Source organism: the organism of the source record quoted next, unplaced genomic scaffold (genome assembly GCF_019419815.1).
Source record: "Pyrus x bretschneideri cultivar Hongxiangsu unplaced genomic scaffold, Pyrus_bretschneideri_v1 Contig9, whole genome shotgun sequence".
NCBI classification, from domain to species: Eukaryota; Viridiplantae; Streptophyta; class Magnoliopsida; order Rosales; family Rosaceae; genus Pyrus; species Pyrus x bretschneideri.
Window position 1 is genome coordinate 8,151,668 of NW_025999831.1, and position 13,300 is coordinate 8,164,967.

The window sequence follows — 13,300 nt, forward strand, 5'->3', positions numbered from 1 at the left end:
GTTTGCTTTCTAAGCCGTGAGGATAAACTTACACTTCGAATATCCAGACGTGGATGAGCCGGGCTGCCATAGTATAATTAAGTGCCCGATGGCTTGCACCAGGATTCCTAGAAGTAGCCATAATGGGTTTTTTCAAGGCTTAGCTAATTGAAAAATTTTGGGTCTCTTGGCCTAATCCGTGAGGAACTGGGTCTCTAAGACGGAGGAGGCACATTATGCAGTACGCCTTATGGACAGTTACCCTAGAACCCTAAAACTACTACTGAGTGCACTAAGGTAGCCTACGATTTTTGGAAGACTACCTACGGCTTGCCCTTCGAGCAGTAAAGTTGCGCTAGACTTACACAACCGCACATTCTTGTGAAAGGTTAAACAAGTTAGCATGCATATATGAAGATTTATCCACTGCCGACGTGCTATGTAGTCGATAAGCTTCACCTTTGCCAAGAGCGGAACGACTTACACTAAGTCCTAAAATGTTGTGATACTTGCTACACAACCTACGGAATTGGAGAAAGCCAAGGTTAACAGCCTAGTGCGCAGACTTGTCTGCTTCTGTAAGTAAGGCATTCGGCTGCCAACCCTATGGCTAACAACTTTGCAAAGTTCTACACCAACACCTACGGCTGCATAAGCTATGCGGGCCTATCTGCTTGTAGAAAAGTAACATGTCTGCTACTGGTCTATAAAGTCTAAAGGTTAGGGCATGAACAAAAGAAGCGAAGATGAAGAAAAGCGAAGGAAACATGTTCATGAATGACTAGCAAAGGTCAAAGAAGTTCAAGCAAAACCAGAGCTACAAGGAAAACAAAGAAAATGCTAAAGGTTACCTAGAAAACTACACTTCAGCAGCTTGGACATCCCACAACTACTCGATCACCACACCTTCAGTAGCCGCGACGCTATTAACAGCGACATCATCCAGCGCTTCACCCCCCAGCTACCCTAGCCTGGCACCAACTTTTCCAACTACTTTACCAATGGAAGCCTCAAAAGTAAAAGCAAGCAAGTTTTCCAAAGAAATAGAAAAGGTCTCTAAACCTCTAGCCCAGCCTTCTTACCCTTCAGCTGCTCGTTCTTCTCGAGCAGAGCAACACGGACGCGCTGCAGCTCATCCATTTCCTTTTTCAGACTTTCGTTGATCTTCAATACACCTTGAAGTTCCAACATTTGGGGTTCAAGCCTATTGACAACTCTCTTGAAGTGGATCACTTGATTATAAGCAGCAATAAACTCTTCATCCTTTGCATAAACAGCGAAACGAAGCTCAGAAACTGTAAACGCAAGATCTTGATCTGAGGTATATAACATCTAATCTCCTTCTTTGCACTTTCATACTTAACTTGGATCGCTTCAAGCCTAGTCTTTAAGTCAACGATCTCTTGGTGAGCAGTATTAAGCTGCAGAGAAGTGGGGGAAGAAATATTAGACCCCTTCAAAGCAACGAGCTCATAATCCAATGTCTTGATCTCATCGGCCGAGGAATAAGCTTCAATTGCCATAGTCTTCGCCACCTCCTTAGCAGCCTTGCTATATATGCATCATAGCAAGCAGAGCAGTTTTTCTATATTGGGTCGTATACTTTGCAAAGGAACTTGGGCAAACAACCTTTCTAATGCCATCGACAAACTTGGCACAAGCGTCCATGTCTTTAAGCAGATCTAGGTTCAAAAGCACACAGATCTCAACAGCTTCTCTAAAAGCAGGCTTAGTGGATTTCTCACAACTGCCCACGCGGGCAGTCTTCTCATTCCCATCAGGGGAATCAGTCTCAGCAGCAGAGGGAGTGGGCCTTAACACCACTTTAGTAACAGAGTCTTCACAATAGCAAGCCTCTCTAAAGGTGAACCGAACTTAGCTCCCAACGGATGTCTTGGTACATACTTTGGCACTGGGGGCATGACAGGACCTTTACGCTGAGCAATCCTATCAACACTCGTACTAGTCATTCTCGACATGGTAGGCACCATAGGCTCAGATCTAGTAGCCTCATTTTTCTTCCCATTGAAAAAAGTCATGTCAATCATAGGCCCATCGGCAATAGGCGGACCCGTACGAGTAGCAGAGGAAGTCTTAAGTTTTTTCTCAATTGGCATCTCTTGAGCAGGCGGGGAAGATTTCTTTTTTCCACCTTCATTCATAGTAGGCTCCACGACAACATTCAAACGAGCCAATGCATCCGCCTTGATCCTCTTTACCTTATCGCTTGGAAGCAGACCATATTTCTTTCAGCGAAGAGAACTAAGTAGCCAACACCATTCATAATACTCAGCATGGGAGTTCAACCCATACTGGCTTTTCCCTCATTTTTTCTCTCGGACCAGCAGGCAGGAGGCTTGCATGCCCAGCATTCTAGCAGCCCATAAGGCCTGCGACCTCCTCATTCTTCTCAACGCCGACATGGCCCGCATCATGTCCAAGATCCCAAAAGACATGCGCCATGCGACTCACCTAGCACTGCGCCCCAGATCCACAATCCACGACCCCAGCTGCACAAGCTGCCTTTGGCTCTAGCCAAGCCATGTAGCCCAAGTAGTGGTCCCTGCCACAACACCTCCTCGGCCCATGCCGAGCTGACTCCTGGCCCCTGCTAGCCAACGTGCTACACCACCTTAATAACTACCCCACGACAGCACTATCTAAGAAGAAGACGAGAAAAATTTAATTTTTCTTACCTCAGTGCAGCATAGAGAAGACGAATCAAGCAACGAAAGACGATCCTTTGCACGGGTAAGATGTAGAAGATTGCTAGATGAGGGGGAACAAATATCCTCTAAACTCTCTCTTTTTTGTAGGGTAGAATAAATCACTCTCCAAAGTTGATTTAATAATCAACTTAAGGTGGACTTAAATATGCTTTAAGAGAAATTTATTTCCCTTTCCTAGAAGGATCTAATTTCCAATTAAACAGGGAATCTACATCAAAATAGGAAACAATCTTATGTTGCCTCAAGAAAGAAGATCTCTACACATGCTGTCATTTCCTGCGAGCAGCCCAGCAGGTGTGGGGGCATTTGTGGAGCCAAAAATAATCAAGAGGCGACAAGTGGATTTTTGGGTTAAAATGACAAAATTATCCTCAAGGCACACTGGAACTCCTATGCGCGAGCAGTGGACAATCATCCCTCAATCAAGTCAAAAGTGCCCAAATAGGTATTTATTTACAACCTATTTCATCCATCCTCATCATATTTTCTCCACAAGGTAACCCCCAAATCCTTCATCGTTTATTACAATAATTAGCTAATTAATTAGGGAAGTGTTATTGACACTCCAAAAATCTCATTCTACACTCCTCGCAAGTGTATTTTTCTTTTCTAATATAGAAAGTTTAGAGTGTAGAATGAGATTTTTGGAGTGCTAATAACAATTCCCATTAATTAAATAAGTATTCCATTAATTAGCTAATTAACCACAAATCAAGAACCTAACCCGCAAAACCATCCAAGTGGCCGGTCCATCTCCTCCCAAGGTGGCCGGCCACATCCCTATATAAGCCCTCTCATTCTCTCCAAAACTCAATTCCAATTCTCTTGATAAATTCTCTAAATTCCCCAAACATTTTCCCCTCAAAATTCTAACTTTGACATCGAAGGTTCTTCGGCCAAATCACCCCCCCCATTCATCATGGACATGTGAGGCTCTTGGCCTTGACCTAAGGTGTTATTTGTTTTGTAGGTGCATTTGGTCCAAAAACAAGGAGGAAGAAATTTGCAACCACAAAGATGAATCTATTTTTCCCTTTTTTTAAGTTTTTAATTATATAAAAATAAAAATTATTTTTTATTATTTAAATATTTTTAACTCACATGACAATATTTATTTAGACTTGTGTAACTCAATTATGTGTCACATTAGAACCAACATAATTTTTGACAGAATTGTAAAGGAAGGCTATATTGATTTGAGACACTCATTTTCAGGAACTACATTGATCGATTTTCAATTTCAGGGACCATCTTGATGGAGCGGGTCTTTTCAAGGACTATATGTGATAAAACTCTATTTCCTATTAGTTGTGAATATTCTTCCTACCCAATATTGGATACTCTTACACTGCATGAATTTCTTGCATTGCGCACTCTCACTCCTAGATTAAATTAGTTCTAGACTTTGGTTTTAATTTATTCGTACTTTTTACACATCATTTTCATATTTTAGCTTCGTCCCTTTCTAGATATCGGCCATCATGCCTTGATTTTGATGTCCATTTGGATATTCACTCGAGCTGTGTCATGACTAGCAAGTGTAGAACAAGACTATGTTAACCTTATTGCAATATACACTGACCTTTTCAGATTGTCAATGTCGAGTTGACTTTTTAAATTACTAGGAATTTTGTTGAAGGACAAAGCAACTATAGAATACAAGTCTCCCTACTCTAATCTCAATTAAGGCATCATTTCATACATTCAGCCCTATGTATATTATCATATTATCTTGCACTAATCTCATTTAAGACAGTGCTTCCATACATTTAGTCCTATGTATATTGTCTTAGTATTAAATTAATTAAAATGAAGTTGTTACACAATATCTAATATTACGAATTGGCTATAAGACACAAGTCCAACAGTTACCATACACATATTATAAGTGTCAATATGTTAAAAGTTGTAATGATTGTTAACAATTAGGAGATTTGTTCATACTTTGTGCTTATGTGAGATTGTAACTAATAATCGTTTGCGACCATGATATTTTATTTAATTGAAACTTAATCCTAGTTGACTTGATGAATATTATGTTTCGAAAAATTTAATCTTTAGATCAAATTGGAATATAATAGATGCATGGATATTTACAAAAACTAAAACTCTTGAAATGTTGAATGTTTTTTTAATTAATGTGTTTGGATAGGTTTAAACTGATTGAACCAAGCCGAACCAAACCAATTAGCAAATTTTTGGTTTGATGTAGTTACAATAAGCCATTGAATTTTAATTAGTTCAGTTATATTTTATACGGCAAACCGAATCAAACAGAATCAATTCACCCTATTAAGAGAGAATTTATCGTATACGGTCAAAATATAGCATAAAATAAAAAAAAGTCAGTTTTTGTAAAATAGTTCAAATGTAGCCAACATTTCACATAAATAGACCTAATTACCCATAAAATTTACACCTAGTTTACACTTAAAAGTCAAAACCCTTTCAAATCTTGTGTCATTGTTGATGAGGTTTTGGGGTTGGTAAACTGGACACGCTTGAATGTATGTTAGTTACATCCATGATTGAACAAGGAAGACACCATGAATGTACATCAGCTACACCATGAAGGTAAATTGAGCATGCCTTTGATATAAGCAGAATGCCATGAGAACGTGTAATGGCAATTTCCATGAAAGTTTTTGCAAAATACCAATTGAATTTTACACAAGAACATACATAAATTGTATTTTTGTATAATTTTCTCCATGGTCTTGGTTGTAAGTTTGTCAATTATGAATTGAATTTGAGAATAAAACTAGCTTAATTCCTCAGAACAGATACCATACCTCTTTCTATATTTTCGAATTACAATATAGAACCCTAAATTGAAAAGGAACAAAAAAAAAAAAAAAAAAAAACAAAAACAAAAAAAGGGAACAAAAAAAACGCATCTCTTTGGTGTGTGGTTTTTTAAATTGAGAGGGTATTTTGGTACGTTAATTAAGATTTTGGATAATTTAAAATTTTTTTTTTATAAAAATTGACATTTACAAATTTTAAAGTTAAATTTTAGGTATAAATGACAGATTAAGAGTCATAATTCCAGAGAGTTTTTACCATTTCATGAGAGTCAATTGTCAAAGAGTGCGACTGCAGACTTTACATACGTTGTACATGACGCGTAGTGCGCTGTTACCAAAATCAAGGTGTTACACATTGCGCACGTGCGGAAAGGAGCGAATAAGTTCTGCCTCTCTTTTTGTTTCTCTTGTCTCTTTCTAAATTTTATCTACAACAATACTGTACATCAAGCCAATATAAAATCATGCTTTACTAGTTTTTTTTTTGTTTTCTTTAAAAAGATCAGCTGGTGGCATCGTCACGATAGTCCATTCTTTTGCAGATCCGAAAAATTTACAGATATGCATGCAACTTTTTTATTTTTTTAATAGAAACAATTTGTGGCAAGCTACAGTTACCTATTTATTCTGGGCCAGAAATGCTATGAAGACTTTCACTTTGCATGTGGCCACATTTTTTTGTTTACTGGGAATCGCAATCCGCGCCCTTATCACTGAATTGCTTATTGTGGTTAGCGAGGCATGCGATTCACCAATAACAATAAAAATGAATTCCATATCATGTAAAATACGGATTTAAAATTCGTCTTGAACATTGAGTCATTCGGGATGGTCATGCAACTTTTTCAAGGGGTGGGTGGTTGTTCGAAGGAAAAATGTCTCTGACTTTTATGGTTCCTGCCCTTTCCTGGTCTTTGTTTACAACTTTAAAGATAGACACCATCCATCCAGGGCCGGGTCATAGACCCTACACATTCCCGATAATAATAGATTGAATTCAGAATCTTACAGAAAAGAAGAAGAAATCCAACTTAATATTATTCATCATCGTTCATTTTTCTTCCATTTCCGAATATCTGATCATATATTTTGCATCAATAAATTGATACAGTTCAAGAAACGTTGGATTCTCTGTATATCGTACCAAATTCGTACCAGAAACCGATCGATTCAAAATCCCATCTCTCCCGATCGGTCTCGTATCTCTGTGATTCAATCCAGAGCTAAGTTGTTGGGTTTTGGGGAGCCCGCCGGCCATGGCGACCAACTCCGGGTCACTGAATTATTGGAGGGATTACTTTCGGACAGCAAACTCTGATATTTTTGATATAATCGACCATGCGATCATGGTGGCGGCTTCCGATTGCCCCACGGAGTTGAGATTGCGGCGGGATCGGATAGCGGAGCGGTTGTTTTCCAGCAGATTGACCCGGTGGTGTTCGGGTTGCGAAAAACAAGTCGAATTGGCCACCGTGCCTGGCGGCGATGGAGAAGGACATGACGACGAAGGCGGCAGCGACGATGTGCACAGAGGGTGTAAAAGTGGGTTTGACGGAGGTGGAGGGGAAGTCGAGGGCGGTGGCAGTAAAGAGAGCAAGGTGAATAGCAACAGCAGAGATGATGAGGGCGGGCTTAGCAGCGACAGCTATGGATTGGCTGAGGCTTTGACAGATGAGATTGAGCAAGAGTCTCAAACTCTTGGGGAGGTCTTCAGGATTAGAGACATGTTTCTTGATTACGAACAAGAGGTAGTATTCATTGCAAAATTCTCTCTTGTTATCCATTAATTGTTGTTAATTTGATCTCGAGGTTGAGTTCGTAGTAAATTTCTCCATTTTTTGTGATTGGTTTTCGAACTTGTTTAATAATGGCTATGCTTTTTGTGTATTCGGTTTCTGATTTTCGTCTTGTGTCAATGTTCCGGCAGTCTGATACGGTATTGTTCGACTCTTTGAGGAAGCTTCAGTTGATGGCTCTGAATGTGGACACTCTCGAGGTTCGCTTCTTATTTTTATCTGGTTAAGTTCTTCGTTTACATTGCCATCTTGTCAATCGGTTGTTGATTTTCGCCATTGTATGTATGCAATGCACTAACAAGACTTGTTCTTTTCCAGGCAACTGAAATTGGAAAGGCGGTTAGTGGTCTCAAAAAGCATGGATCAAAGCAGATTCGTCATCTTGCTCGAGAGCTTGTCTCGTATGACTTTGGATACCCTAATTTGGCAATGGATTATTTGTTCTTTGTGTTTATTCGGGGGACCATACCTGTATTTACCATATCATCTAAAAGTTGTTCCATTGATAGTTTGATTTGCTTATTGCTTACCATCCCCTAGTCTGCTTTTAGGCATTGCATATTTGCTGCTTCTTAGTTGAAAGCGTCTTTTCACGCTAACTTGTTTAGTGTGCTGATAAGGAACCTTCTTGAGGGAATTCTTAGACAAAGAAACACCATGACTCATTTCAGCTTCATTGTGTGCATGAATCATTTAGATAAGGAAGCCCCTTATTTCTATACCCTGTAACTTAGTGCTATATGGGGCCATGACCACTTCGATTTTAACATTGTGTTTGTTATCTTAGATTTTGAAACCACTGTGCTTTAACATGATTTTGTGGACTGCAGAGGTTGGAAAGGCATGGTAGATGAATGGGTCAATGCTACAGAAGCTATTGCCAGTATGAATTCTTAAGTTTACGTTAGACATGTTTGTACCGTAATTTCAATTCTCCCCTGGTTCATGGAAATTGATTTTAATTTTTAACTTGTAGGCACGAAAACTATGTCAGATTCTGTTAATCCATCTTTTGATGATGAAGAAGGACTACCATCTCCTCCTCTTGATGAAGCTTTCCTTGCTAATCAAACCACCACAATAGAACTCTCTCAGGTATTAGTCCTCTTCCTTGCTTTCTTTCCTCTGGAGAGGAAAGTAATCTTTCTTCCAATATGATTGGCTGTAAACTAATTGGTTTCTTTTCTCTTGGATGTCCAACAACAACACTGTGAAGTTCTTTGACGGCATGGATGATGATGGAAGTGAGTTGAATTTGCAAAAATTTATGTTTTTGTTGGATAGCTATGTGCTATTTGGTTCTTTATTTGAATCCCCAATTATTGGATTCATAATTATGAACGGGGAATGTTGTTTCAGATCCTCGAAACAATGGGGAATTCACTGAGTACCGTGAAAATGGAAGAAAGCGAGAAGTGGAGAAAGAAAATACTATTAAGCAGAACCAACAATATTCAAATGAGGCAAATGTGCTTCCCAAGGGAAACAAGAATGAACAAGTGAAGAAACGAGAAGTTGTGAAGCCAAATAAGCCCTCAAACACTCACTATGGGCCTGGCAGACCTCCCAAAGTTAGTATGGATCAAAAGGTCAACAGTGAAACAAAGATCGAACAAAAAACAGATAAGGTTGCCATTCAAAAGAGGCAACACGCTGGTCAGCAAAATGTAGGTGCTAGTAACTAATTACTTGTAGCTAGGAGCTAATTACTGGTTTTGTACCTTCAATATGTAGTTTTATTCTTGATCTGATTTCTGTTCTTGATCTACTAGAAATTCAAGGGTTCAGATGAAGTTGCAGTCCAAGTGAAACTCGAAGCCACAAAAAGGAAACTCCAAGAGCGTTATCAACAAGCTGAGAACGGTATGTCTTACTGACCAAGGATATAATAATGGTGGTTTGAGGTTTTCTCCAAAGGCGTTTTTCATTTATTCTGTTCAAGTTTCAATCTGACTATGTATTCCTACATAATCCTTCTTTGGCTCAACAGCCAAGAGACAAAGGACAGTACAGGTTATGGAGTTGCATGATCTCCCCAAGCAAGGGCTTGCCCGTAGGAATCCCCATGGGAGACCTGGAAACCAAAATCGGCATTGGGCTCATGGACGGAGATAAGTCACTTGTGCAACGGAGACTGATATTTTTGAAGGTTCTGCCATTTTCAATTCAGTGGACGGGGGCAAACTCTCCGGCATGTCATGTCTTGACTCATTTTTGTGTCAAAACTGAGAAATTTATTCACCATTATTGGCGGGGAGGGGATGTTTCAGATTCAGAAGCAAGAAACTATTGAAACTTGCCGTAAACTCAGTACAGTGAGGTTTATAGAGGCCCTTTAATTCATATTCGGAGGCGGATTATAACTTATGCAGTCTCCTTTTTACTTGGTTCTGAGCCATCCATAGAGAAGTTTGATTTTGGCTACTCATTTAACCGACTACCCTTGAACATATTCTTTTTCTCCCACGGTCCAAGACATACGTAGCTCGAGTTATATAAAGTTGCTTACTTTCCTGTTATAACGAACATCTGTAAGCACCTTCATATTAACAATAAGATTACTTTCATGTGTCCTTACTTTTAGGTCTGCATTGCTATTATATTAGATTTACGGATGAAGTGATCGTTCGAAAGTTTCATTGCTTGTCACACAAGCATTCAATTCATTCACCTGATTGATCTGCAAGGGTCAAATGAAAGATGACAAATAGGCGTGACTTGGGCTGTTATTTGTTTGTTCTATTTCTTTATCCCTGGAACTTTTTTAGTCGTTCTGACATATTTTGTGGATTCACTTTGTGTTTAAATTCCGTTTTCTTTGTGTGGAAAACTAATGCAGAAGATAGAGAAACCAAAAACATGGTCCAAGTGGCAAATTAATTAGTTAATCATGTGTTTGAGGCAATGTTTTAAAAGGCGAAGGCGTTTTATGAATAATCTCTCCTAGACGAAAGCCTTGAGACGTGAAGCGAAGTCTCATGAGACTTGAAATTTATTATATATAGTTATATTTATAAAGTATAATACTTTGTAATTCAACTATAATTGTATCTAAATCAAATATAATTATTATATTATATTTTTCACTCCTTAATATAGATGAGCTTGAAAATTGTGTCGTATTGTTGTAATTATTTATTTTATTGTAGGCAAATATAGGGAATTTTGAGAAATAAGGCTGAGTGGGCACATTTATAAAGAATTTTAAGGGAAATAACGCTTAATGGGTACAATATAGGGAACTTCAAGAGATATAAGGCTCAGTGGGCCACATGGAATGCAGTTGGGCACCACACCGCCTATTTTTTAATCAAAATGGTAGGTGGTGAAATCTAAATGGGCAACAATTAAATGGGAGTTGGAGAGAGAAACTCAGTTTCTTTCTTTCTTCTTCGTTGAAACCAAGAATGGCAAAGCTTTCTGCATTCTCTTCTCATGGATTTTGAAAACGAACCTGGATTTTGAAAAGAAAAAGGCCAAAAAGCAAAAAAAAAAAAAAAAAAAAAAAAAAAAAGAGCCCTTCCTAGATACGCCCTGACAAAGTCTAGGAAAGTTTTTCGCTGAGTCCCAGAGCAGTTGGTTTATAAGGTTTCATTAGCCGCATTTTATTTTTAGAAATTGATATACTCGACTGCTCATTTTTCATCGCCTTGTATATTGTGTTATTTTTTAGCACAGAGACAATCAATTCTTACTCAATTGTAGCATCACCATATATTGCAAACCTTGGATTTCCAAGTAATACGAGCTTTACTAGCCCATTGCTCATATCATGTCAATGGTTAGGATAAAACCTGTTAATTTTCAAATTATGTTGTATATTCATTCATGAGGAACCATTACAGGATGTACAAGATACATATATAGCAAGAGAACGTCATCACACACGATGACTCTTCCCTAAACCACGCCCTTTAACATCAAGCTTATCTAAACCCTAAAAGTGATGGCTCCTTGAATTAATGAGCTGACTAAATGTAATTGTGTTCTACAAGTAAATAGAAACACTGAACACAAGAAGCGATGACATGGGATGGGAAGCCTAGAAACCAAGCAATGATAATCTGAATGTTTAGTGGACTAGTACACGATAGTTGACCAAACTCTAAATATCCAAAAACCCTAATTACCTAGTGTGTTTAAGTGAACATCTTCCAACACTCCCCCTCAAGCTGGGTCCAGAAGATTGATGGGACCAAGCTTGGAAAGAAGTCTTTTGAAATGATTTGTGGCCAAGGGTTTGGTTAAGATGTCTGCCAATTGATCACAACTTCTAATATAGTGAGTTTGAAGCGCTTGGGACTGAACTTAAGCACAAACATATAATGGCAATCTACTTCGCTATGTTTTGTTCTTTCATGGAACGCTCAATTTAATGCAATATGCATTGTTGTGATGTGATATATAATAGCACACAAATTAAACCCTCTTTTTGACAATTGTAGTATGGATAAGTAGGGATTGTTCTAGACCGGGGATTAGGAGGGATTGATAATCTACTCAAATTAGACTCAATTACACTAAACTAGACTCAAAAACAGAAAACTAGACTAATGACTCAAAACAAACTAGAATGACTCAAAACAGCACAAAACAAGCAAATTGACTCAAAAGCAAATTGACTCAAAACAGGCAAATTGACTCAAAACAGAAACTAAGGGTGATTTTGGACGAATTCTAACTTAACTTTGACTCAAAACACTAAAAGAAACAAAATTAAATAGGGTCTAACTAAGTAAACACAAAATATTTGTTTTGACGAATTTTAACTTAACAAACAAACTTGCAGAAACTAAGTAAATTGATATGAATTTGGGTGAATGGATGGGTGATATGCTAGCTAGAGGGTTCTTCTCCACACATGACACATATGCATATGAATCGATTTCCAATTATTATTCCAATAAACCATGAATGACAATGCCCCAAGTCAATCGTGAACTCCACAACTTAACCATCAGATTTCCCTAATTTCATTAAATTGGACTCAGCAACGCAATCAAATTATTCTTATCAAATTCCCTATATGAACAGCATGATAGAGATACATATCAAAGATCATTAAGTTCTATAGAAATCATAAGCATTGACATGACATTCGTAACTATGAAAAACATGATACTCCTGCCAAGAATTCACTTAACATGATCGTGACTAGCGACCTTCACTACTTGCAAATATAAATTCATAACGATTAGGTGAAAATCCCTTATATTTTAGCATCAAATTCATGCACGCAAACTAAGTATGTATCCTTAATCAACATACAAGAATAAGTTATCAATCAAGCAATTAAATACATCACATTCATGTCTTACGAAGCAATAATTGGATGAAATCAATTCATATCACATATATGTTCATGGCTTTGAATTCTCCTCTAGCCAAAATGAATTTAGCTCCTCATGTTCGCACTTAAACAAAGAAAACTTAAATTAAACATTGAAAACAAAGGATAGAATACACCTAAGAACGTTCCAACAATCCAAAACTTGAATGGCAGGCACGACTCCAAGGGTCTTCTCTCCTTTCTTCTTGAAAAGTTGCGGCACAAGGTGTTTGTGTATCAAAATTGGCTGGTGCGGAATTGTGTGTATGATGGATGGCTCAATGGTCCCCTTTGTGCAGCAGAAACATATGAAAATAAAGGGAAAAGGCAAGGCATTAATTAATTAATTTTGGGAAAGATTTGCTCTCCAAATCCTCAAGGAAAAAGGGTAAATAAATGTCAGAATCCAAGAGGAAAAGGGAAAAGGGAAAAGGATATGCAGCAAGATCCTAGAGAGAAAGGGAAAGGCTTGCACGTCAAAGGAAAGGGTTTCTAAGATAAGTGTGGCAACCCCTTAGGAATAGGATTAGGCCTTCTAGAATCATATATTTAAGTGTCCTAAATTAATTAGGGACCCCCTTAACAACTGGAACTTAGGTAGTGAAGGATTAGGATTAACTAAGACAAAATAAGGTAACTTGGCTCTTATTTCCTTCTTTC

General features: G+C 38.1%; 1 protein-coding gene across 1 annotated transcript; it reads left to right on the forward strand.

The window, feature by feature from the left end:
* Window positions 1–6,375: 6,375 nt before the first annotated feature.
* Window positions 6,376–9,888, forward strand: LOC103939896 (probable mediator of RNA polymerase II transcription subunit 26b). Its single transcript, XM_009350002.3, has 9 exons — window positions 6,376–7,263; window positions 7,443–7,511; window positions 7,630–7,712; window positions 8,142–8,194; window positions 8,288–8,406; window positions 8,528–8,555; window positions 8,671–8,978; window positions 9,084–9,174; window positions 9,302–9,888. Exons 1-9 carry the CDS (start codon window positions 6,772–6,774, stop codon window positions 9,424–9,426), a joined length of 1,368 nt encoding a protein of 455 aa, XP_009348277.2. The 5' UTR covers window positions 6,376–6,771; the 3' UTR covers window positions 9,427–9,888.
* Window positions 9,889–13,300: the final 3,412 nt, after the last annotated feature.

Bases quoted from the DNA above. Each gene is read 5' to 3' on its own strand.
- LOC103939896 (XM_009350002.3), top strand. From the start codon at position 6,772: ATGGCGACCAACTCCGGGTCACTGAATTATTGGAGGGATTACTTTCGG. The intron at 7,713-8,141 runs GTATGACTTTGG...TGTGGACTGCAG, and splicing joins CTTGCTCGAGAGCTTGTCTC to AGGTTGGAAAGGCATGGTAG. The intron at 8,979-9,083 runs GTAGGTGCTAGT...TTGATCTACTAG, and splicing joins AACACGCTGGTCAGCAAAAT to AAATTCAAGGGTTCAGATGA.